This window comes from Eleutherodactylus coqui, chromosome 8 (genome assembly GCF_035609145.1).
Source record: "Eleutherodactylus coqui strain aEleCoq1 chromosome 8, aEleCoq1.hap1, whole genome shotgun sequence".
NCBI classification, from domain to species: domain Eukaryota; kingdom Metazoa; phylum Chordata; class Amphibia; order Anura; family Eleutherodactylidae; genus Eleutherodactylus; species Eleutherodactylus coqui.
Genome location: NC_089844.1, coordinates 87,689,421 through 87,713,975, shown reverse-complemented (window position 1 = coordinate 87,713,975; position 24,555 = coordinate 87,689,421). Strand labels below are relative to the sequence as shown.

General features: G+C 43.6%; 1 protein-coding gene across 1 annotated transcript in view; it reads right to left on the bottom strand.

Moving 5' to 3' along the window:
* Positions 1-331: 331 nt before the first annotated feature.
* The window catches only part of LOC136577889 (myosin-11-like), a 32,037-nt gene continuing 7,813 nt past the window's right edge, over positions 332-24,555 (bottom strand). Inside the window, exons 2-3 of the mRNA XM_066577809.1 lie at positions 19,625-20,183; positions 332-428 (exon numbers count right to left, since the gene is read on the bottom strand). Of these exons, the coding sequence (XP_066433906.1) occupies positions 411-428; positions 19,625-20,183 (577 nt within the window). The 3' untranslated portion in view covers positions 332-410. The remainder of the gene's footprint in view (positions 429-19,624; positions 20,184-24,555) is intronic.

The window sequence follows — 24,555 nt, the reverse complement described above, 5'->3', positions numbered from 1 at the left end:
CAATTACTATAATGAAATTATGCAGTCATTAGCCTCTTAAAGAGTTAAAGTCACTACAGCTGCGTAATACATCTAGTTTAGTACAAATCAATAGACATTTTACACTGACTAATCATCATGTCTATCACAACAGGTGTTTTCCCTGTCAAACCCCTAGCTTCCAATGGTGTCAAGATACAATTATACCTGATCTCTGTTGGTCGACCACTCCTGAGGAGGGTAATAGTGGTCTTGAATTCCCTCCATTTGTACACAATCTGACTGGCTGTGGATCGGTAAAGTCCAAACGCTTTACAGATGGTTTTGTAACCTTTTTCCAGCCTGATGAGCATCAACAACCCTTCTTCGGAGATCCTCAGAAATCTCCTTTCTTCATGCCATGATACACTTCCACAAATGTGTTGTGAAGATCAGACTTGGATAGATTCCTGTAAAAAATAAAACAGTTATTCCAACACCCTTTGGCGTTTTTTTTTAAATCTTCACACAACAATGGTCAAAACCAAAGGCAAATCATCGCAATTTCCTCAGACCCCCTCTAGAGCTACTCTACCTAGCATGTTTGCTTCACAATCTCAAACCGACCGTCCCTCCCCGACGAATCCCCAAGCTTCATCAGCAGCGGAGGCATCCTCGCCAAGATCACAAGAAGAGCCGATTCTGAAAGCTAGCTGCGTCCACTTTGACCAATCCTCCCTGCTAGACCAGATGAAAGCAATCTTTAAAACCGAACTTTCTGTTAGGGAATTTTCCGAGCAAACCTGGGACTTAGGTCAGAGGACGGATGAACTGGAAAAAAAAAACGACGACATAGTGGACACTATCGAAGCAGACTGCCAACATGTGGCTGACCTCGAGGCCAAAATTGAGCTAGTGGAATCCAAATACGAGGATTTAGAGAACAGGTCTCATCGCTTCAATATTCGCATCCGAGGTCTGCCCAAATCCATTACAGCCCTAAAGGAAATGGCAATTAACCTATTTTCAGCTATTCTCACGCAGACTGATCAGACATCCTTTCAGATCGACAGGATACACAGGGCACTGGCCCGCCCACTTAATCCGGATCTCCCAAGAGACGTGGTTCTTAAATTACATTACCATGAAGTCAGAGATCAGCTATTACTGGCCGCCAGAAACCTGACCTCATTACCGGGACTGCCCACCTCAGTTCAGCTGTATGCAGATGTGGCCCATCGACCCTGGCCAAGCGAAGAGCCTTCTGGCCGATTACACAGGCTCTAAGTTCAGCCAATGTAAGATACAAATGAGTGTTACCATTTGCTCTCCATTTCCAGCATTTTGGTAGGACCTATACTGCCAAATCTACAAGGGGGCCTTTGGAGCCCTAGAGAGAGCGCAAATTCCGGTGGAGAAATCAAGGGAGACCAGCCCCTCGCGTCCCTTTCCTGGAAGGCCCTGGAGCAGGCCTCGTCCGTCGAGGAGGGTCGACAAGGCCCCTACCTCAAGAGTCTGATGCGAGACTGTCCAGCTCCTTATAAAAGGAAAAAGAAAGAAAATGTTGATTTAAGGATCTTCTCTCTACTCAACTAGTAGGGGATTGTGAGCGACTGAAGGGGAGGGGGATACAGGAGTCGCTGAGGTCTTTCCTACCAGGGCAGCAAAATATCCCAGTTACTATGTGGGTAGTGGAGATGATAAAAAATATAAGGACGAAAATACGAGGACTGTTTGATGTTTAGTTACAGGTTGTAAAGATGTGTTAGCTACAAGATTAGAGATGCGAGTCCGAGAGGGACAGATAACTGCCCTGATTTTTCAATGATTGGTGGCTCGCCTTTAAGGAGAGTTGTCTTTACTCTTGACAATTTTGGTCCTAGGCCTTTTTCTGGTTTATATTTTGTCCCATTTATGATGTTCCCTCACCAGGGGGCATCATGTGTATGCCTGTTTGTTTTGTTTGTTTTTCTAAAATTTTAGGTCTTCAATTTCACAAGGAGCATGGTAGACAAACTAGTCCTGCTATATCGGGGATTTGGGGAGAGAGAAAGGTAAAGAGTTGTACTCAAGACGTTCAATGGTATGTATAATCTCCCATAATGTAATGGGATTCAACTCTCCCAACAAAAGAATAATGGCTCTCCTGTCGTACTTAAAACATAAACCTGATATAGTTTGTATACAGGAGACCCATTTTTCTTACACCTCTGTTCCCAGATATTTTCACCAACATTACTCTAGATATTATACAGCCACTGCATCAAAAAAGCATAGAGTTCTTACCCTGCTATGTAACTCTTTCCCTTTTCAAGTAGAAGAGACGGATATCGATCAAGAAGGTAGTTTCTGTATCTTGCTAGGTAAACTGTACTCCCAACCGATGGCCATAGTCAATATCTATGCTCCCTCAGAAAATCCTCTTCCCACCATACAGGTGATCTCCCGCAAGCTCCTTAAACTCTCGCAATGTAAAATTCTTATGGGCAGGCGACTTTAATCTCCCTTTCTCAGCGACCCTAGACAGGTCGAATAATAATCCAGATAGATTCTCGGCTCTACAGAGGAGGGAATGGGGAAACAAATTATCTTTATTGGTGTTAGCGGATAGCTGGAGGGAGATACACGGCAACAAGGGAGGCTATAATTTTTTCTCAGCAAACAGTCAGGCATATTCTAGACTGGATTACATACTGATGTCTACGTCCCTTCTACCTGAACTTGTAACATCTAGGCACTATCCATGCTCGTGGTCAGACCACGACTTGGTTCTCTCGGTGGTCCATTGTGACGAGATCCCCCAGCCCATATATCAATGGAGACTCGATGAAGCTCTCATCCGAGATCCCAATATCTCAGGTAAAATCCTTAATCAGATTTTGGACTTCTTTAGCCTGAATTCCTCCCAGGAATCGCATCCCCACTGGGTTTGGCTCACCCATAAGGCCTGTATCAGAGGACAGCTAATCTAGCCTCTCAGAGAAAAAAAGACAAATCGCAAGCTTATTTGGCTCTTGAGAGAAGACTGTTTCTGCTTGAAACCTATAATCAGCGTAATCCCTCGAGGGCCACAACCAAGGAAATTAGGGATATTAAGATTCAGCTGAACGCCGTTTTATCGGAAAAGGTGGAATGAACGTTCCAGTGGACGGGGTATAAATATTATAAATTTGCTAATAAGACAGACAGATTACTAGCAACAAAATTGAGAGAGAAGCAGAGGATGAACTCAGTAGTCAAGCTGTATACTCCTCACAATACGACCACCTCTAATCTAGACAAGATATATAATGCGTTTGCCACATATTACTCGTCACTATATAAAGAGCATAGGGGGAATGTAGAGGTCGCAGGACCCACTTTCTTAGAATCCCTTCTGCTACCTACCCTGTCTCAGGACCAGGAGCCAGGAGCAGCGGCACGAGACGGAGGCACGAGCGGGGGCTGAAGGGGACAGCGGAGCAGCTCAGCAGCCGATACCGGCGCCAAAGCAGGTGCGGGGGCAGCAAGGAGAGACCGGAGCGCAGCAGCCAGCGCCAAGAGGCCACCAGGAGTCCAGCGCCAGCAGCAGCGGAGGGGACCAGAACAGAGCAACTGAGACAGGAGGGCAGAGTGAGCGGTCGCCGGGACAGCGGGTGACGTCCCCAGGAGGAGTGGAGGAGCTGATAAGTATCTTCTGTGTGTGTTTGTGAGCTAAGTGTGTGTCTTCTGTGTATCTGGTTAGTTGTATCTTCTGTGTGTGTGTGTGTGTCTGGGGGTCTAAGTGTTTGTGAGGGGGGGGGGAAATAAAATTTGTGACCGGTTGCGCATAAGTGTCAGCAGGTAAGAGGTTGCGCGAGAGCGGCAGCGTGTGAGCACTTGCAGCAGCATGTGAGCAGTTGAGCGGTTGCAGCAGCGTGTGAGGGGTTGCAGCAGCATGTGAGGGGTTGCAGCAGCGTGTGAGTGGTTGCAGTAGCGTGTGAGGGGTTGCAGCAGCGTGTGAGGGGTTGCAGCAGCGTGTGAGTGGTTGCAGTAGCGTGTGAGGGGTTGCAGCAGCGTGTGAGGGGTTGCAGCAGCGTGTGAGGGGTTGCAGCAGCGTGTGAGCGGTTGCAGCAGCGTGTGAGCGGTTGCAGCAGCGTGTGAGCGGTTGCAGCAGCGTGTGAGCGGAGGCAGCAGCGTGTGAGCGGGTGAGCAGTTGCAGCAGCGGGTGAGCGGTTGCAGCAGCGGGTCAGCGGTTGCAGCATCGGGTCAGCGGTTGCAGCAGCGGGTCAGCGGTTGAGCGGTTGCAACAGCGTGTGAGCGGAGTGTGAACAAGTCTATCTTCACTACTTCCACAAGTAAATTGTAGATCCCCATTAGGATGAGCTCCATGCCTGGCAATGTCATCCAGTGTGCTACTTGTGCAATGTATGCGGTCCTTGATCAGCCGATCGAGGGTGTATACTGTTGCGCAAGATGCGTGCACGTCGCAAATTTAGAAGCCCAAATTCTGGATCTAAATGAGCAGCTGGCAACACTGAGAGCCATTGACAACATGGAAAGGAGTTTGCTGCTCACTGAGCAGGCACTCGCTGGGGTAGAGGCGGGGGCGGATGGCAGCACGGAAGAGCAGGGGGAGCAGGCAGTCAGCTGGGTGTCAGATAGAAGGAGGCGTAGAAGGAATAGATCCAGGGAGGCTGGTCCTGAACTGGCACAACCCAACATGTCTGCAACGTTGGCAGATGAGGGCGATGCCATTACAGAGCCAGCACCGCTGCAGCACGACATGCCCTCTGAACACCAGGGGGATGACTGCTCCAGTGAAACAGGGACGGGGAGTGCAGGGCAGGCTAGACAGGTTCTAGTGGTGGGGGACTCAATTATTAGGGGGACAGAGAGGGCAATCTGCCATAAAGACCAGGATCGTCGAACGGTGTGTTGTCTTCCTGGCTCTCGAGTTCGACACATCGCGGATCGGATTGACAGATTACTGGGAGGGGCTGGTGAGGATCCAGCGGTCATGGTGCACGTTGGCACCAATGAACAAGTTAGAGGTCAATGGAGGGCCCTCAAAAATGATTTCAGGGACTTAGGATCCAAGCTTAGGGCACGGTCCTCCAGGGTAGTTTTCTCGGAAATACTACCTGTACCTAAAGCCACACTAGAAAGGCAGCAGGATCTTAGGGAGGTAAACAAGTGGCTCCGGAGTTGGTGTAAGAAGGAGGGATTTGGGTTCCTGGAGAACTGGGCTGACTTTGCTGTCGGCTACAGGTTCTACCGTAGGGACTGGCTGCATCTTAATGGGGAGGGTGCAGCTGTGCTGGGGGATAAGATGGCTAGAAGGCTGGAGGAGTGTTTAAACTAGGGACTGGGGGAAGGGTAAAATGAGAAATAGTGGGGTAGCCAGTGTAACTAGCAATCCGGGTCCAAGCAAAGGGAATGGGGGACGAGCAGGGGGTGGGGTTAGTACAGTTAGAACTGATTGATCAGCCATAAGTACGAATAGCAACAAAACAAATTTAAAAAACAAAAAAAATGATATAAATTGTATGACCACGAATGCAAGAAGTCTGATCGGTAAAGTGGGTGAGCTTGAAGCGAGAATGACTGATGAAAACTATGATATAGTCGGAATTATGGAAACATGGCTTGATGATAAGTGCGATTGGGCGGTGAATTTGCAGGGGTACAATCTCTTCAGAAGAGACCGAAGGAACCAGAAAGGGGGAGGGGTATGTCTGTACGTCAAATCGAACTTGAAGCCGAGGCTACGGGAGGATATAGGGGTAGGAGACGAACAGGTGGAATCTCTGTGGGTAGAAATACAGGGAGGAAAAAAATAACAAAATCCTGATAGGGGTCTTCTATAGACCACCAAAAGCAACAGAAGAAACTGAAAACTTACTACTAAGGCAGATAGAAGAGGTGTCAAACCGCAACGAAGTAATTATCATGGGGGACTTTAATTATCCAGATATAACATGGGAGAAGGAAACCTGCAAATCTCACAGGGGTGATAAGTTCTTGAGAGTAATTAAAGACAATTACCTGAACCAACTTGTGCAGGAACCAACAAGAGGGAGAGCCACTCTGGACCTGGTACTAACCAACAAACCGGAACGTATAAAGGGGGTGCAGGTTAAGGGGCACTTGGGGAACAGTGACCACAATATAATCAACTTCCAGCTGTCAATCAATAGGAAGCCTTATCAAGGAGCGACAAAGAAACTAAACTTTAGTAAAGCAAAATTTGATCAGCTTAGAACTACTATCGGTAACATTAATTGGGACAACATCCTCAAAAGACGGTACAGAGGACAAATGGGAAAAGTTTAAAAGGATCCTAATCACCTCATGTGAGCAGTTCATTCCCTTTAAAAATAAAAGAAACTCAACTAAAAGGAAACCAATGTGGCTCGACAGGACGGTAAGAGGGGCAATAAACGAAAAAAAGAAAGCGTTCAAACTACTAAAGCAAGATGGCAGCGAAGAAGCGCTAAAATCATACAGGGAAAAAACCAAAATATGCAAAGATACGATCAAAACTGCCAAGGAGGAAGCAGAAAGACGGATCGCCAAAGAGAGCAAAAACAACCCGAAGCTATTTTTCAACTATATTAACAGCAAAAGGATTTGCAGGGAGAGCGCTGGCCCTTTAAAAAACAATGCAGGAGAAATCATTGATGATGATGAAGGGAAAGCAAATCTACTAAACAGTTTCTTCTCAAGTGTATTCACAAACGAAAAGGAAATGCCACACGAGATGCAGGGGAAAAAAATGAACCCCTCAAAAAATATCTCATACCTAACGCAGGAGGAGGTGCAGAAGCGTCTAAAGAAAACTAAAATTGATAAATCGCCCAGATGGATTACACCCAAGGATACTAAGGGAACTAAGTGACGGGATAGCTAGGCCGCTATACCTAATATTTCTAGACACTATCAAGACCGGTGTTGTACCATTGGATTGGCGCATTGCCAACGTGGTTCCAATTTACAAAAAAGGGAGCAAAAGTGAGCCTGGTAACTACAGGCCAGTAAGTCTCACTTCAGTAACGGGAAAAATTTTCGAGGGGATTCTGAGAGACGCCATCGATGAGTGCCTCAAGGAGAATAAGGGAATAACTCCTCACCAGCATGGATTCATGAAGGGTCGCTCATGTCAGACAAATCTGATCAGTTTCTACGATGAAGTAAGCTCTAAGCTGGACCAGGGAGAATCCATTGATCTTGTATATCTGGACTTCTCTAAAGCCTTTGACACCGTGCCACATAATAGGCTAATATACAAAATGAAGCAGCTCGGACTGGGCGAAAACGTGTGTAAGTGGGTAAAAAATTGGCTCAATGATAGAAAGCAGAGGGTGGTAATAAATGGTTCGTACTCTGATTGGACCACAGTCGCTAGTGGGGTGCCACAGGGTTCAGTATTAGGCCCCACTCTGTTCAACATATTTATCAATGACCTGATAGAAGGGCTGCACAGCAAAATATCAATATTTGCAGATGACACTAAATTATACAATATAATTAATGCAACGGAGGACAACGTGCGGCTACAAACGGACCTGGATAAGCTGGGGGCTTGGGCAGGAAAATGGCAAATGAAGTTCAATGTTGAAAAATGCAAGACTATGCACATGGGCAGGAAAAACGGATGTCACAAATATTCACTTAATGGGGTACCGCTGGGGAAAAGTGATATGGAAAAGGATCTAGGGGTATTAGTGGATAATAGACTAAACTGGAGTAACCAATGCCAGTCAGCTGCTGCAAAGGCAAATAAAGTCTTGGGGTGCATTAAAAGAGGTATAGGGGCGAAGGACGAGAACATTATCCTTCCATTATATAAGGCACTTGTAAGACCTCACATGGAATACTGCGTACAATTCTGGTCGCCGGTGCTCAGGAAGGATGTCGCAGTGCTTGAGGGGGTTCAAAGAAGGGCAACTAAACTAATACATGGAACGACGGGACTGGAATACCCTGAGAGGCTATCCAAATTGGGACTATTTACTCTAGAAAAAAGAAGGTTAAGAGGCGATCAAATAACCATGTATAAGTACATGAGGGGACAATACAAGGATCTCTCCCAAGATCTGTTTACACCCAGGACCATGACGGTAACAAGAGGACATCCGCTACGATTAGAGGAAAGTAGGTTTCATCACCAACATAGAAGGGGATTCTTTACTGTAAGAGCAGTTAGACTGTGGAACTCTCTACCGGAGGAAGTGGTGATGGCAAAATCCATAGAGGAGTTTAAAAGGGGACTTGATGTCTTTCTGGAGAGGAAGGATATTACAGGATATAAATCTTAGGTTAAGTGTCAATCCGGGTATATAGGAAGGTAGGAACTATTAGGGGTTGATCCAGGGATTAGTCTGATTGCCATAAGGGAGTCGGGAAGGAATTTTTTCCCCAAAAGGGCTAATTGGCTTCTGGCCTTGGGGTTTTTTGCCTTCCTCTGGATCAACTCAGTAGGATAGACAGGCTGGACTAGATGGACATTGTCTTCATTCAGCCTTACATACTATGTTACTATGTTAGGACCAACGAGACCATCTAAATGGGGACGTCACTGAGGAAGAAATAAGTGAGGCCATTGATAACCTAACGTTGGGGAAAGCCCCGGGCCCTGATGGATACACTGCAATCTATGATAAAAAATATAAGGATATTTTGTTAGGACCATTACAGAATCTATTCCAATCTCTATTGAAAGGCGACACCCCGCCTCAGGAATTTTTAAATTCCAATTTAACGGTTATTCCTAAGGCCAATAAAGACCCTCTATCTCCCAAGAGCTATAGGCCCATCTCATTATTAAATATCGATTACAAAATCTTCACTTCTATTTTAGTAGCCCGCCTAAACCAATTTCTCCCAAGTCTCATCCATAAAGACCAGGTTGGGTTCATCCCAACTAGACAGGCCCCAGATAACATTAGAAAGGTGCTAAAAATTATTGATTACTCTAAAGATACAAAAATCCCAGTCACATTATTAGCTCTTGATATTGAAAAAGCCTTTGACTCTCTGGCCTGGGATTATTTATTTTTTTATTCTGCGGCGTATGGGCTTTGATGGTGCCTTTGTACATGCTATTGGAGCGCTTTATTCCACTCCCTCCACTCTATTAAAGCTGACCGCAAGCAAAGAGACTCCTATCCCAATTAGAAGGGGCACGCGACAAGGCTACCCTCGCTTGCCAGCATTATTCGCATTGGCAATTGAACCCCTCGCAATAGCTATTCAACAAAACCCCAATATATAAGGAGTTACAGTGAAGGGAGTGGAATACAAATTGAGCTTATTCGCGGATGATTTACTGCTTACACAAACCCATCCATTAACCTACCTACCCAATCTAATGGGACTATTAGAAAAGTGGGCGTCACTCTCGGGACTTAAAATCAATTCTGATAAATGCGATGTTGCATACATGAACTCTCCATCCTCTTTAGTAAAACTAATTGATTTAAATTTTGGATTCCAACATCAACACCAATATATCCCAATCCCCCGTCCAGTTCTAGCAAACTTACAGCAATGTATCTTTCAATTTATTTGGGCTTCAAAACGACCAAGAATTAAAAATACCCTCATGCATTGGGGGGCGTGGCCTGGAGCAGCCGATGACAGACGTGTGCTGAACGGCTCTCCCAGCACTTACAGCTTAACAGCGACTTCCAGCAAGCGAGGATCGCAGATAAAATACCTAGTGGACAGGTGACACCTCTCTCCACCTGATGTCGACCCGCAGGAAGACAGGGAAAGCCTCTCCGAGGAGGCTCACAGAGTTTTATGCAGCGCGCGGCCGGGAGGAAGAAAACAAGATGGCGCCGACCACGCACGGCACGGGGAGAAAAGGAGAAGCAGCGGCTGCAGCTTCGGGGACCGCAGGGAAGAAAAGCAGCGGTAAGCAAAACGAACCCCACACACTGCAGCCAATGCCAGAACAAACCCACACCCAGCCTCCCCCAGAGTCCCAAACTCCCACTCACAAATCCTTGACAAAGCACTGATTTCAGGCTCAGAGGAGGAAGAATCAGATGAACCAATCCTCAACATAGCATGCTCTAACCAAGCAGCATCAGAATGTTTCATTCGTGACATGGTGCTTGCATTAAAAGGATCCATTAAAAAAGATCTGTCTAAACTAAATACCAAGCTCAATAACAACATAGAAGAGCTGGGAGACAGGGTGAATTATCTTGAAAATAAAACAGGCGAGATAACTAATTCCCACAACGAATTGATAGACGCCCACTATAAGTTAGAAGAAGAGGTCCAATTTCTAAAAAACAAAATGGCGGACATAGAAGACCGCAACCGCCGCAATAACATCAAACTCAGAGGCATTGCGGAATCTATCAAACCAGAAGACCTGAATATCTATATACAGGACTTGATTAAAACGCTCCTACCAGACTCCAAAAAAGAAGAAAGGCTTTTGGACAGATCACACAGGCTCCCAAAACCTAAAGGGGTCCCAGACAGCGCACCTCAAGACGTCATCACGAGAGTGCATTTTTTTCACATAAAAGAAAAAATCATGCATGCCGCCAGACACATCCGTGACCTCCCTCCCCCCTACGGGAACATAAAACTATTTGCCGATTTTTCTCAGGCCACTATGTCCGCAAGGAGAAAATTCGCACAAATAACATCGGCCTTAAGAAACAATAACATCGCTTATAGATGGGGATTCCCGACTAAACTGTATGTTAACAAAGATGGCGTCACATCCATCATCCTTAACCAAGAAGAAGGTCTAAACCTTCTTAAAAGCTGGAACATCCCCGCTCCCAACCTACAAGGACCAAACCCGATCCGCAAGGACTGGTCTCACAAACAATCTGACAAACATAGCAGTAGCAGACCACCTGTCCACTGAATTAATCGGGACTCACAATTACAAGGCAATCCTCGCAATTCAAAAACATAACCGTTAAAAGTAGGCTGTACACTAACCCCCCAGTTAAAGACCTTATCGCTAACCTAAACCTAAAGGTTGAAAAGGTCCTACCTTGTTTACAAAGTTGAATGCACCTTATGCATCAAGTTAAAACGACACTTAAACACAAAGAAGAAATTACTTCACCATCCCCCCTCTCCACCCATTCCTATACCCATGTCTTACCAATAACCCTAGGAAGATGTTCACACAAAAAAAAAACAAAAAAACCGACGACTATCAACAGAATAAATCTGTCAGACAAAGAGGGGAAAATAGAGGAAACAATTCCCACTACTCAGGAGGAGAGAAACATAAACACAACCCAACTACTCACCTAAAAATCCATCTATACCCATGGATATTAAGATAATATCATTAAATGTCAAGGGTCTTAACTCCCCTTTTAAAAGATCGGCATTATGGAAAGAGGCGATAACATCTAAAGCCGACATTTTCTGCGCACAGGAAACCCACCTGGACCGTTCCAATCCCCCCAAACTATCACACCCGAAATTCTCCAAAGTGTATACGGCCAACGCTAACAAAAAAAAATCTGGAGTCTTGACAGCAATCCACGACTCAGTAGATTTCCAACTGCTGGAGGAGATCGGAGACGAAGAAGGTAGATACCTGATCCTAGTTTGTAAAATAAACGGACTTCCATTCACAGTAGTCAACTTATACACACCAAATACGAAGCAATTAAGATTCTTAAAAAAAGTAACAAAGAAAATTAAGAGTCAAACAGGGCGCACTAGTGATTTGCGGAGACTTTAACGCGATAATAGATGAGACCCTAGACTCAACCAACACTAACAGAAGCAAAAGCTCCATATTATCCCCCTGGATACAAGAATCCCAACTCTTCGACCCTTTCAGAGCCCTCAACGCCAACTCCAAGGAATATACCTTTTACTCATTCAGACATAAATCTTTCTCAAGAATAGATATGTTTCTAGTCGACTTCCATACCCTTAACAGATCAGCCGAAGCCAAAATAGGAGTGACCTCCTGGTCAGACCACGCCCCGATCTCATTAAAAATCAAAACTGGAACACAATCCCTCCCATTTAACGGATGGAGAAACAACACTTTTTTAATGAAGTTGCCAAAATACCAGAAAGAAATTAGGAAAACAATTACAGAGTACTTCCGACTAAACGACAAGCCAGAAACCTGCCGCTTCACACTATGGAATGCACACAAATCTGTAATTAGAGGGGAGATGATTAAAAAGGGTGCTATCTACAAGAGAGAAAAACTCCAACTACTCCAAAACCACTTAAAAGAATTATCGACTCTGGAACAATCTATACAAACAAACTCTTCCCCAAGCCTTTCAAACAAACTTAGAGAAACCAGACTAAATATCCGTAATATCTTAATAGATGATTATGAAAAACAATTTAAAGCCCTTAAAACAACATATTATACAGAGCATAACAAAAACTCCAAATGGATGGCTAATAAAGTAAAACAAAAAAGAATAAAAACAAAAATCCCATTCGTACTAGACCCAAACAAAAAAACTAAAATATCAAACCCCACAGACATTGCGGAGGAATTTAGGAAATTTTATCGCACATTATACAATCTCAAAGAGGACCCAGACACCCACCAACCATCGGAAAAAGATATCAATAAATTCCTATCATCAATAGAGCTCCCACAACTCTCAGGAACTAACCTAGAAAAACTTAATTCGCCCATAACAATTCAAGAAATAAATAAAGTAATAGAGATAGCTAAAAATGACAAAGCTCCCGGCCCCGATGGGTTTTCCTACGAATATTTTAAACTTTACAAAGACCTCCTGAGCTCTCATATGCAAAACCTCTTTAACAAGGCAATATCCACCGGTAACCTCCCGCCCGAAATGCTGCGAGCCAACATTGTGACCATACCGAAGCCAGGGAAAGATACCTCAAACCCGGCAAACTACAGGCCAATTTCCCTACTCAATAACGATACAAAGCTATACGCCAAAATCCTTTCCCTTAGATTGATAGACATCATACCAGACCTGGTCCATAGTGACCAGGTCGGCTTTGTGAGAGGTAGACAAGCCTCGGATGCCACTAGGCGCCTCCTTGACATTTTGGATGTGGCGGAGAGATCAGGAATGCCTTCTCTGCTCCTAACCCTGGATGCGGAGAGGGCATTCGATAGGATACATTGGGGATTTGCCTTCTCCGTTCTTAGGAAGATGGGTTTTAAAGACAATATTCTAAGAGCCATTCAAGCCCTATACGGGGAACCCTCAGCCCAAGTCTTAATAAACGGCATATTGTCTAAACCTTTTGAAATATCGAATGGTACTAGACAAGGCTGTCCCTTGTCACCTACAATTTTCATACTCACTATAGAACCCCTGGCAGAAGCGATTCGAATGCAACTAAACATCAAAGGAGTGCCCATAGCAAAAAGACAACATAAAATAGGCCTATTTGCGGACGACATAGTCCTAGTCCTCTCCGCCCCTATAGAATCGCTTAGAGCCTCTACCACTCTCCTAAACCTATTCGGCTCAGTATCCTATTACAAAGTCAACCCATCCAAATCCAACATTTTACCGATAAACCTCAAAAAAGATACCCAAAACATACTGGAAAAAGAATTCCCGTATAAATGGGAACCTTCGGGCATTCAATATCTAGGAACTATAATAACTCTCCCAATAAAAAGAATAATGGAACTGAACATTTCCACACTTGTAAATAATATACAAAAAGATCTATCTAACTACGAAAATACCGAGCTATCTTGGCTTGGAAGGATCGTCATATATAAAATGATGGTCCTGCCAAAAATTCTATATATATTTAGGACATTAGCCCTAAAATGCGAAAATAACCTGATCAAAAAACTACAAAAACAATTAATGTCCTTCATTTGGAAGAACAAAAAACCTAGAGTAGCCGCCTCAATTCTTTATAGCCCCAGGAACAAAGGAGGCTTGGGAGTCCCCAACTTGACAGCATACCAGAAGGCAATAAATATATCACAACTAAGAGCATGGGGAACCCCACAGCAAAAAATAAGTTGGCCAACGATGGAGCAAGAAACTCTGGGGAATAAAACCCTAAGCAACCTACTCTTAGCCACAGCAGCAAACCCAAAAACGACCTCCTCGCAAAATCCGATCGTTAATAACACAGCGGAGACCTGGATAAACCTACTCAACAGCACGAAAAATCTCAAACCCAGAAGGGAGATCCCCCTCCCAGTAAACACTATAGAATTCTGGATAAAAAATATTAACATAAAAAGATGGAAAACAAAAGGAATCAAGCTCATATCGGACATAGCGACAAACTCAAAAATCAAACCTTTCTTCCAACTACAAAAAGAGTTTAACCTACATGAAGGGGACTTCCTTCTTTATTCCCAAATTCAGAGTTACTGGCCAAGCATCAGATCAGGATCGGTTTTTCTGCCTACCATCCTCTACAACCTTATTTTCAATCCAAACTCTAACAAACTCCCATTGAGGGATCTCTACGAGATATGTTGTGGAGAGAAGACCACGACTGATGACCAAAGGAAAAGAACACACCTCCTAAATTGGGAGAGAGATTTGGGCAGATCCTTTACGTCTCACTCTTGGACAACAGCACACAAAGCAGCCAACAAAGCAACTCTCTGTGCCTCACTCCTGGAGGTTCACATCAAAACACTTACACGATGGTACAGATCGCCGGTTAGACTTGCAGACTTCTTTCCGGAAATCTCAGACAGATGCTGGAGGGGATGCGGGCAGAAAGGATCTCTGTTACACATTTTCTGGAGCTGTCCCATAATCAACCATGTATGGAAAGAATTTGTCACACTAATAAATAACATGACAGGACTAAAAATATCACCTTCACCGGAACTGGTCATCCTACTTATAGGAATAGACAATATTCCCCAGCAATTCAGGAAACTGATCTCACACGGATTTTTAACCATCAAACTACTATTAGCAAGACGCTGGAGAACAAACTCGGATCTAACGCTGGACAGCATTATCCAAACAATATCAGACCATATAGAAATGGAAAAAATTTTCGCTCTCAGACAGAACAGAATCAAAAAATTTAAATCAGACTGGAACCCTTGGACGAAATACTTTGACCCAAACCAGAACCAAACAGGGCTAATCCTTTAGATACCCAAGTTTCGGAACATCCTCCACAACCTATGTAGAAGGGAAAGCTCAAACCTTCACCTCTTCAAATTCAAGTGAACTGTATCGACACCATCAATCTTCCCCCCCCCCACTATCCCCACCTTCCCCCCCCCCCCTTTTTCACTCTGCTTCCCTCAACCCCAATTTCCCCTCTCCTCAACCCCCCCCCCCTTACTAACAACTTAAATAACTTCTATAATCAAGGAAGCAAAAGAGACTCTAGTTATGGAAAGTATGGAATAACAGATGATTAACAAACCTCGATTTAGTTTCAATATGATACTTTACTTGATTGTATTAATGTCTTTCCTTGTTTCTGAACTAATAAAAAATTATTGTACATTAAAAATACCCTCATGCATTACCACAAAAGCAAGGGTGGTCTTTCCGTTTCTAATCTATGGAAATACTATGTAGCGGCACAATTGACCAAATGGATAACGACATTAGGGGGGGGGGTCAAGGCCCCACTATGGGTCGATATGGAGTCATCTAGAATAACCCCGTAGACGTTTCCTTTCCTGATATGGTCAGATAGCCCCATAAGCCCAAATTTATATAACAAGTGTCTGCTCACTTTTTACTCCACGAGAATATGGAGAAATATCCGGTTTAAATATAAGCTTTCTGCTAGACCCTCTAGGATGCTTCCTATCATTCCGAACATGAGATTCCCAACAAGCCTGGACCGGATCCATTTTCAATGGTGGAAGATTAATGAACGGACAGACCTCCACCATTTTGTGACGGGATCCCATTTATTAATGCTAACCCAATTTCAAACTAAATTTAATCCTCCGGCAATGAAAATTTACCGAGCAAATCAGGTTTTCCATTTTCCGTGTTCACTGAGTTTGCCACGGGTAATTCCCGAGATGACAATGTTCGAAAGAATATGCAAAAATGACCCACTAAGAATGGGAACCTTGTCCTTACTATATAACTTATTGAATAATCCCAATACAGAAGGCAAGCTCCCGTTCATGCGAAAGTGGGAAACAGAGTTACAAATCCACATGTCAGAAGAAAGATGGCACCACTGCTGCAAAACTATTACTAAGGGCAGCCATCAGGTCTCCCTAATGGAGACATCCATCAAGATCGTACATCAGACACATCTAGTTCCAGTAAGGATAAATAAATTTTTCTCCTCAGTTTCACTGCTAGGTTTCAGAGGCTGTTCAGAAATGGGGTCCCAGGAGCATATATGGTGGAGATGTCTGGTGGTAGCCAGACTATGATCCCAGGTTCACAGATTATTACAGAAGCTGTTTATAGGTCCACTTCCAAAATCCCCAACGCTGTTTCTATTGGGGGACCGCCCTCCGGGAATTAAATATCAAGCACATAAACTGATCCAGCATATATGCATGGCAACCAGGATCCATATAGAGGCTAGGTGGAAGCAACCCACCCTCTCATTTAATGATGTCCAGAATCGGATCTCACAGATTGCTTTGTATGAAAGGTTGCATGCCATACAATCAGACATTTTAGCGAGATATGGGGAACTATGGAGACCCTGGATCGAGATGATTGATATTCCAGGTCTTAGTCATAACCTGCTCTCGACCTAGAACTTTCCTGATGATCATTTAAGTTTTAAAAGGCTTATGTTGAATTGCTACCTAACATGACTACTGCTTTATTGAAAAATGCAAAGACCTATATTTTGGTTTACTTGTTAGGTTAGAATTTTTTATTTTATATTCAGGATCATTTGATACTATAGAATTATATTTATTAGAAGAAAATATGTGAAAGAAATATTCAAAATGTATGAAGATGGATCACTGTTATTCCTTCTACTCATCATTCCGCCCCCTGCGTGGGGTAAAATGAAAGCATGAATGACAAATGTATCAATTTTTGTATCCTAATAAAACCCGTTGAAACTAAAAAATAAAACAGGTCTCCCACACCTGATTGTCATCCCATTGATTGAAAAAAACTGTTTTCACATACTTTTGCCACTCACAGACATGTTATAGTGGATCATTTTCCTCAATAAATGACCAAGTGTAAGATTTTTGACTCATTTGTTTGATTTGGTTCCATTTATATACTTTTAGGAATTAAGTGAAAATCTGATATAGTTCTAGGTAAAATATAAGCAAAGATATGGAAAATTCTGAAGGATTCACAAACTTTCAACCACCACTTGTAGTTATGACAGCAAGTTACAGGCAGAACATATAAGATCTTGGACCTGGGAGGTGGATGAGGCATCTCCCTATCTACTAGGGTAGCTGCGAGGACTAGATTTGGGGTCATTGGAGGCAACATAGAATACTCTGTTTGCACCAGTGCCTGTACTGTGCGGGAAGTCATCCTAGATTTATCAATCTTTTCTGGCAACAAGGAAAACAGAGCCTAGTGGCCAGGACGTGGTGTGGCCAGTGCTGCTTCTCTTGAAACCCCTGTCGGCCTCATACTGTAATCCGATGAGCTTTGAGGGTAGGCTGTATATAGTCTGTCTTCAAACATTTCAGATAATTCACAACTCTATTAGCACAATGAAAGCGGAAAAACAACTGGACAGGCCAAGCCGGCCCTAAATCAATCTAAAGGTCTCAGAGTAACAGAATACACAGAGATCTGTTCAACTCTGAATGGTCTCCACATATAAGACAGTGAGAACCGCAAACACTCTCCCAGTTATTTCATTTTCCTCTAGTTGTGTCGTACTGGCTTCTAACAGTCTCTCTTCTTCCACAACTGGAGCATCTTCACTACTGCTACTTGCAATTTAATTGGTGAGTTCATCTCTCTATTTTTGCTCTTGTCTTCTGGCACACTCTGCCACTACAAGCTCTTCCTGCATCTGCGTCATCTCTAACTCCATCTGCTGATTGGCCACCATCAGGTCTGTCAGTTTTCTGTGCAACCTCTGGACCTCAGCCTCTTTATACTTCATCAAGCCCTGAGACTCTGTAAACCGTTCACTTGCTTTTGTGCCAGGTCTCTTTCAACTGATTCTGCTGCCGCCTCTCCTGCTCCAGAAGACGACATACTTCATGTAACTCTCTTTTCAACTCTTCAGTGTCAGAAAGTTTCTCCTTCAATACCTCCATTTCCTTTTTCTGCATTGCATCTGTGAACATCTCACTCCATGTTCTGGATTCTTCTAGAACACAGTCTCTATCCTTCTGCAAAGAAGATTTTGATATAATTTGTCTTGCAAGTCAACAGACCCTTTAAGACTTTCATTTTTTTGTTTTAGAACATGTATGTCCTGCTGCAAATTCATCATTTGTTTCATCTGCTTCTGTTTCAGCTCTTGTGTCAGGGAAATTCTGCATACAGCACCAATCAGGCCCACCCCAATGCCCCGCTGCCGGCGGTAAAGAAGAGACACCACACACAGAGGTCTGGTATAGTTCCTTACACGGGGAAATAACTGCGCACTTTATTACAGATTACATGGGGTCTTATACCCTTTGGTCACGTCACTAGTAATGGGTAATGGTCTCATTGGCTCATATCCACCGCATAACCATATATGTGATGTCCGCATTTCCGCCTGAGGCACTGATAGTCATATACGTAGTTAAACAGTCATTATCTTGATACGGTGCTTCTGGGAAAACAGCCAAGCACGCGGCCTTCGTATCCGGTTCTGTATCATCTCTGAATTTCTGGACACATCTCTCTCAGCCTTCCAAAGCCTTGGCATATGTGATATGATTTTTAAAGGGGTGGTCTCGCGAAAGCAAGTGGGTCTATACACTTCTGTATGGCCATATTAATGCTCTTTGTAATATACATCGTGCATTAAATATGAGCCATACAGAAGTTATTCACTTACCTGCTCCGTTGCTAGCGTCCCCGTTGCCATGGTTCCGTCTAACTTCGGTGTCTTCTTGCCTTTTTAGACGCGCTTGCGCAGATCCGTCTTCTCCCTTCTTCTCCCTTCGGCTCCGCTCGGCAGCATCGGCATTTTGGCTCCGCCCCCTTGTACGCATCATCGCGTAGCTCCGCCCCATGACGTGTGCCGGTTCCAGCCTCCTGATTGGCTGGAATCGGCACATGACGGGGGCGGAGCTACGCGATGACGCGAAAAGGGGGCGGAGCCAAAACTCCGATGCTTCCAAGACCAGCCGAAGGGAGAAGATGCATCTGCGCAAGCGCGTCTAAAAAGGCAAGAAGACACCGAAGTTAGACGGAACCATGGCAACGGGGACGCTAGCAACGGAGCAGGTAAGTGAATAACTTCTGTATGGCTCATATTTAATGCACGATGTATATTACAAAGTGCATTAATATGGCCATACAGAAGTGTATAGACCCACTTGCTTTCGCGAGACCACCCCTTTAAGGCTACATATTAAGTTTTTCTCATTTTAACATTGAATAGAATTTGCATACAGCTATAAAAGCATAAAAAACATATGGCAATATATACATATACCCTCACACTTGGACTTGAGCTACATATATTTTAGCTTCCTCATATAAGCTCTTTTGTAGCTGGGATACCTCATCCTGCCATTGGTTTTTCACTTTATCTTCGGCTTCTTGCCTGGTGTTCTCACTCTAGCCATAGCTTTGACATTCTCCATCTCTACTTGTACCTGTGACAGCTGGAGTTTCACCTGAGCTATGTCTTGTGATGCTTGGACGATCGCACGCTGTCCCTTTAAGTCCTCTGACTTTCTCTCCAGCTCATCCTGAAGCCTCTCTTGCTTCTGTTCCTCCATGTTCAGACTTGAACACAACTGATTGTTAAGTGTTTCTAACTCAACCTTAACTTTGAAAGCCTCTTCCAGGGTGCGCTGCAAGGAGATCACTTTGGTTTCTTTATCACGAACCTCTGCTTCCGCACGATCCTGTTCTTCTGCATATTTTACAGAAATGGTTTTCTCCTCACTAAGCAATTGATCAAACTTCTTCTGTTTCTTCTTCACGTTGGACACAATCTGATGTTGGTGATCCAGATCCACACTGATATCTTCTAATTCTTGCTGAAGTCTAGTGTTAGCCTTCTCTAATTTGTCATGAGCAGCTGCTTTTTCTTCATACCGTTGATTTGCAGCTTCTAATTCATTTTGAACTTTTTTTCTTTTGCTCTTCAACAGAATCCAAACACACGGCAATCTTCTCCATTTTCTTTTCCAGGACCGATACCTCAGCCTGAAGTGTTGGAGTCTGCTCTGACAGGTCTCTTCTAGTTTGTGTATCTTCCTCTAACCGCTTGAGGAACACCTTCCACCTTTCCTGGTCTGCACTAGACCCTGGGGCTAGCAGCCCTTCCAGCTCCACTGAGCTGTCTCTCTGGCTCTCTCAGCCAGCGTCTCCCCTGCTTCATGCAGAAACTGCCTCTTTTGTAGCAAATTCTTGCTACACCATGGGTGTTAACCCTCTCTTTCCCTCTTTGAGATATCAGAGTGCCTGACTAGCACACTCTGCAGGTCATTCTGTGTAATGCACAACTACAGTATATGTATATATATATATATATTACATATATATATATATATATATATTATCCCATAAACATCAAATTAACTGGCACATATTTCTAAGGCCCACTGGACCCCTATAACGTGGGCACTGGTAGTGGTTGACATCATCGGTCAAAAGTGGTTGGTCCAGAAACGGGTGCATACCAGGCAGCCTATGTGCCACCATTATAAAGTCATAGAATGGTAGAGCTGGAAGGGACCTCCAACGTCATCGGGTCCAACACCCTGCTCAGTGCAGGATCACTAAATCATCCCAGACAGATATTTGTCTAGCCTTTGTTTGAACACTTATATTGAAGGACTCACCACCTCCTGTGGTAACCTGTTCCAATCATTGATCCCCCTTACTGTCTAATATCTAATTTGTGTCTCCCCTCTTTCAGTGTCATTCCATTGCTTCTAGTCTTTCCTTGTGAAAATGAGAATAGGGCTGATCCCTCTGCACTGTGACAGCCCTTCAGATATTTGTAGACCGCTATTAAGTCTCCTCTCAGCCTTCTTTTTGCAAGCTAAACATTCCCAGATCCTTTAACCGTTCCTCGTAGGACATGATTTGCAGACCACTCACCATCCTGGTAACTCTTCTCTGAACTTGCTCCAGTTTGTTGATGTCTTTTTTAAAGTGGGGTGCCTAGAACTGGACACAGTATTCCAGATGAGGTCTGACTAAGGAAGAATAGAGGGGGATAATTACCTTAAGTTATCTAGACTTTATGCTTCCCTTAATACATCCCAGAATTGTGTTTGCCCTTTTGGCTGCTGCACCACATTGTTGACTCATGTTCAGTCTATGATCTATTAGTATGTCCAAGTCTTTTTCACTTTTGCTGCTTACTCATCCCATTCTGTATGTGCTTTTTTCATTTTTCTTGCTCAGATGTAGGACTTTGCATTTCTCCTTGTAAAATACCATTCTGTTAGTCACCGCCCACTGTTCAAGCATAAGTATAAATAAGCATATACTTACATTAATAGTCACCTTCACGAGTTGCATATCCCAGTTATTTTCTGCACAACAAGTTAGCAGAACACTTTTCCATTTGCTTATATTAGGAGGTGCCAGTCAGTCTCCTCATGCCGGGGATAATTGCTAGACAAAATATACTGTATGCTGCCTATTTCCCAAGTTCTGCAGAAGAAATACTAGTTGAAAACACAATAATTACACATTGCATCAAGTACATAACTTATTGCTTTAACACTTTATTCTCTCTTTTTTTGGAGATTAAAAGTGAACCAGTTTTCCAGACAAATTATAGAATTATTACAAAACTAACTGTTAAAGTGGTTCTGTGGGTTAGAAAACACATTTTTAAAAAGTCCGTTATGAAAATATGAGTTAATCTATTAGCCAGAATAAAAAATAGCATTAAAAAGCATCTGGGGGACCCGAATTGTGTCTCTGTATTACACAGTCCATTGCTTTGGAAGAGCGCCATGTAACACTTCATTTTCCCTGTGTTGGTGCTGTAGGGTAATTGATAATACAGCTGATTACTGGGGGTTTAAGCAGGAAACAACCACTGATCGGCTTATTTTTGAGAAAGCTGGGGCAGCGCTGCTGCTGTAAGCCAGAGCCAGGTGAGGCTCTGAGAAAGAGCTGGAGCTACTCACTAAGAGGGAGGCTAAGAGGAGGCTGAAAGCCTGACATCTGTGGGAGACCAGACTGTGGTACGGCCATGAGACTTACGGGGAAGGACACCCCTAGACTGACACCCAGTTGGGTATGTGTAGTGGCGCTAGACCACAGTGTTAGTAGTGAGTGAGAAAACTACTGTTTAGTTAGCGCCTGGACGGGCAAGTGTTTGTTGTGTTTATAGCACAAAGTGTATGTGCTGCCAGTGGCTAGGTTATTGCTGACTATTCAAGAAAATAAAAGTTATTCAGACTTTCACATAGACTTAGTGAGCTGCTGTGACGTTGCTGACTATACCTCCAGGCAGACATTGCCACACCACACACAGAATGCCTATAGTTCTATACTGTGGATCTGTAGGCACTGTATTGTGGAAGCTTTATTACCTAAGACTTTATCTATAATGCAACATCTGTCTAAACAACTTTTTTTTAATCTCAGATTTCATAAGAATCTGTAAGAAAACTCCACTGTGTTTCTCCATATAAAATCAGAGGCATGGGAATGTACAATGTGTCCCACTAAACGTCTTCGGTTCAGGATTATGGCTCTGTACAACTTAATCCTTGTAACATATAGTAATATGGACATATGCATGAGCTCTAGATTTTCAAAAATAAGCCGCTTTGCCTATAGGAATAAGAATTGGGTCACCAACAGTAAGGTACTGTTTACACTGCTTCTACGTTATCATATGCACAGAGAGAGATCCTGGTGCAACTAATGAAATGGTCCCATAGACCCCTATATATGTGGCCTCCATGCAGGCGGTATCATTAAGTGTTTTTTTACTGTATGGAATTCTGCGGCAGAATACATTTGCAGAGCTGTTAAATGTCAGCCAGCTATCCTGGGAGACACCAAGGTTTAGGGCGCCCTCCCATGGTCACCCGGTTTCCTACACTACCGCCTGGTCAGCTGTCAGAAGAAAAAAAAAAAATACTATACTTGCCTCACCTTCATTCTTCCTGGCTGCTTACTGGCTGTCTCCACTGGGAAGAGGCTAGAGTGGTGTGGGGTAAAGTTGGTCTGACATCACAAAGTTGGTCACATGACTCACTAGCAGAGTCAGGCCCTGAAGAGAGCAGTGTTTCCAGAAATCTATACAGCTGCAGGCAGTGAAGAGCAGATATGGAGGTAAAGGGGAGTTTCTGGGGTTGGGAGTGCTGTCGAAAAGTTCATGAGGGACTGTGCGAGCTTCTGGGGTGCACAGGAGGCATAGGGTGCTTTTTGGGAAGTGATGTAATAAAAACACATGGCAGAGGGCTGTGGGAGGCTTGCGAGGGGCACTGTGTGGGGGTGATTTAAAAAGCTTTTCCAGCCAAAACATAGCCGTGGCTGTTGTCTACCTCTGCTCATCTATTGAAAGCTAGAAAGTGGGACTGTATTGGTGACCCTGTTGGTCAATAAAGTTATGTTTTAGCAGCAAAATCCTCATTTAAGGTATGTGTGGAAGCCCGCCCCCACCGCCAGCCCCCCATCCAATCACCTGTATGCTTCCATTGAAAACATAACAGAAGGAAACTTTCTGATAAAGCAAGCTGCCTCCCAGTAAGAGATTAGTCTGATCAATTAACTGACCCAACAGATGCCTCCTGCGATACATATGGTGTTGTGTCATGTCCTTTTTCCATTTTGTGTCATTTTAATAAACTTTTGCATCCGATTGAAAAGACTTGGCAGGCAATTAATGACGTAATTATCAATATAGTATGAAATGCAATGACAAGATTTAACGATCCATATCAAGAAGATAATTAACTCTGTTTTCTTCTAATTGTGAGAACCCAGTTCTGTAATCCCTTCTCCTCTAAAGCTGTCTATCTACCTGTCTTGTCGATCACTGTACAATATAGTCTAGTAAATCATACTTAGTGTTTGTAGTACAATAAGAATGTATTGTGGATGTGTAGAACGCTTACAGAAAGTGACTGAACTAAAACAAAATCCATATCCCGCTGGGTCAGAACCTGCAGAGTTATGTCTTATTTCTAATGACTTGTGGGAAATATACTTTAAATTGCTCTCTCTATACTCCGACACCCCGTCCCCAGATTACATATAAATCAATGTCATATTGTAATGATCAAGAGCTAGAAATATATAGACGCTCTCCTACAATTTCATACACATCAGAATGATTTCACGCTGAACAACTTCTTGTACCGGTCACTGGGGGATACAAGGAAAGTGTTCATTAAGGTTCTGTCAGAAATGTCTAAATAAAGCAACATGTTATATTATGTCCTGAAGGGACTTTTCATTTTTCACTTTTTCTATCTTATTAACGATCCACCGAGGGGGAGGTGGCTTTAATGCCTACATTCATTTTTATACTCTGAATGGCCACTTCATCAGAGACCCCGGCCCTTTCACAATTGGAACTTCCGTGTATTGAAATTAG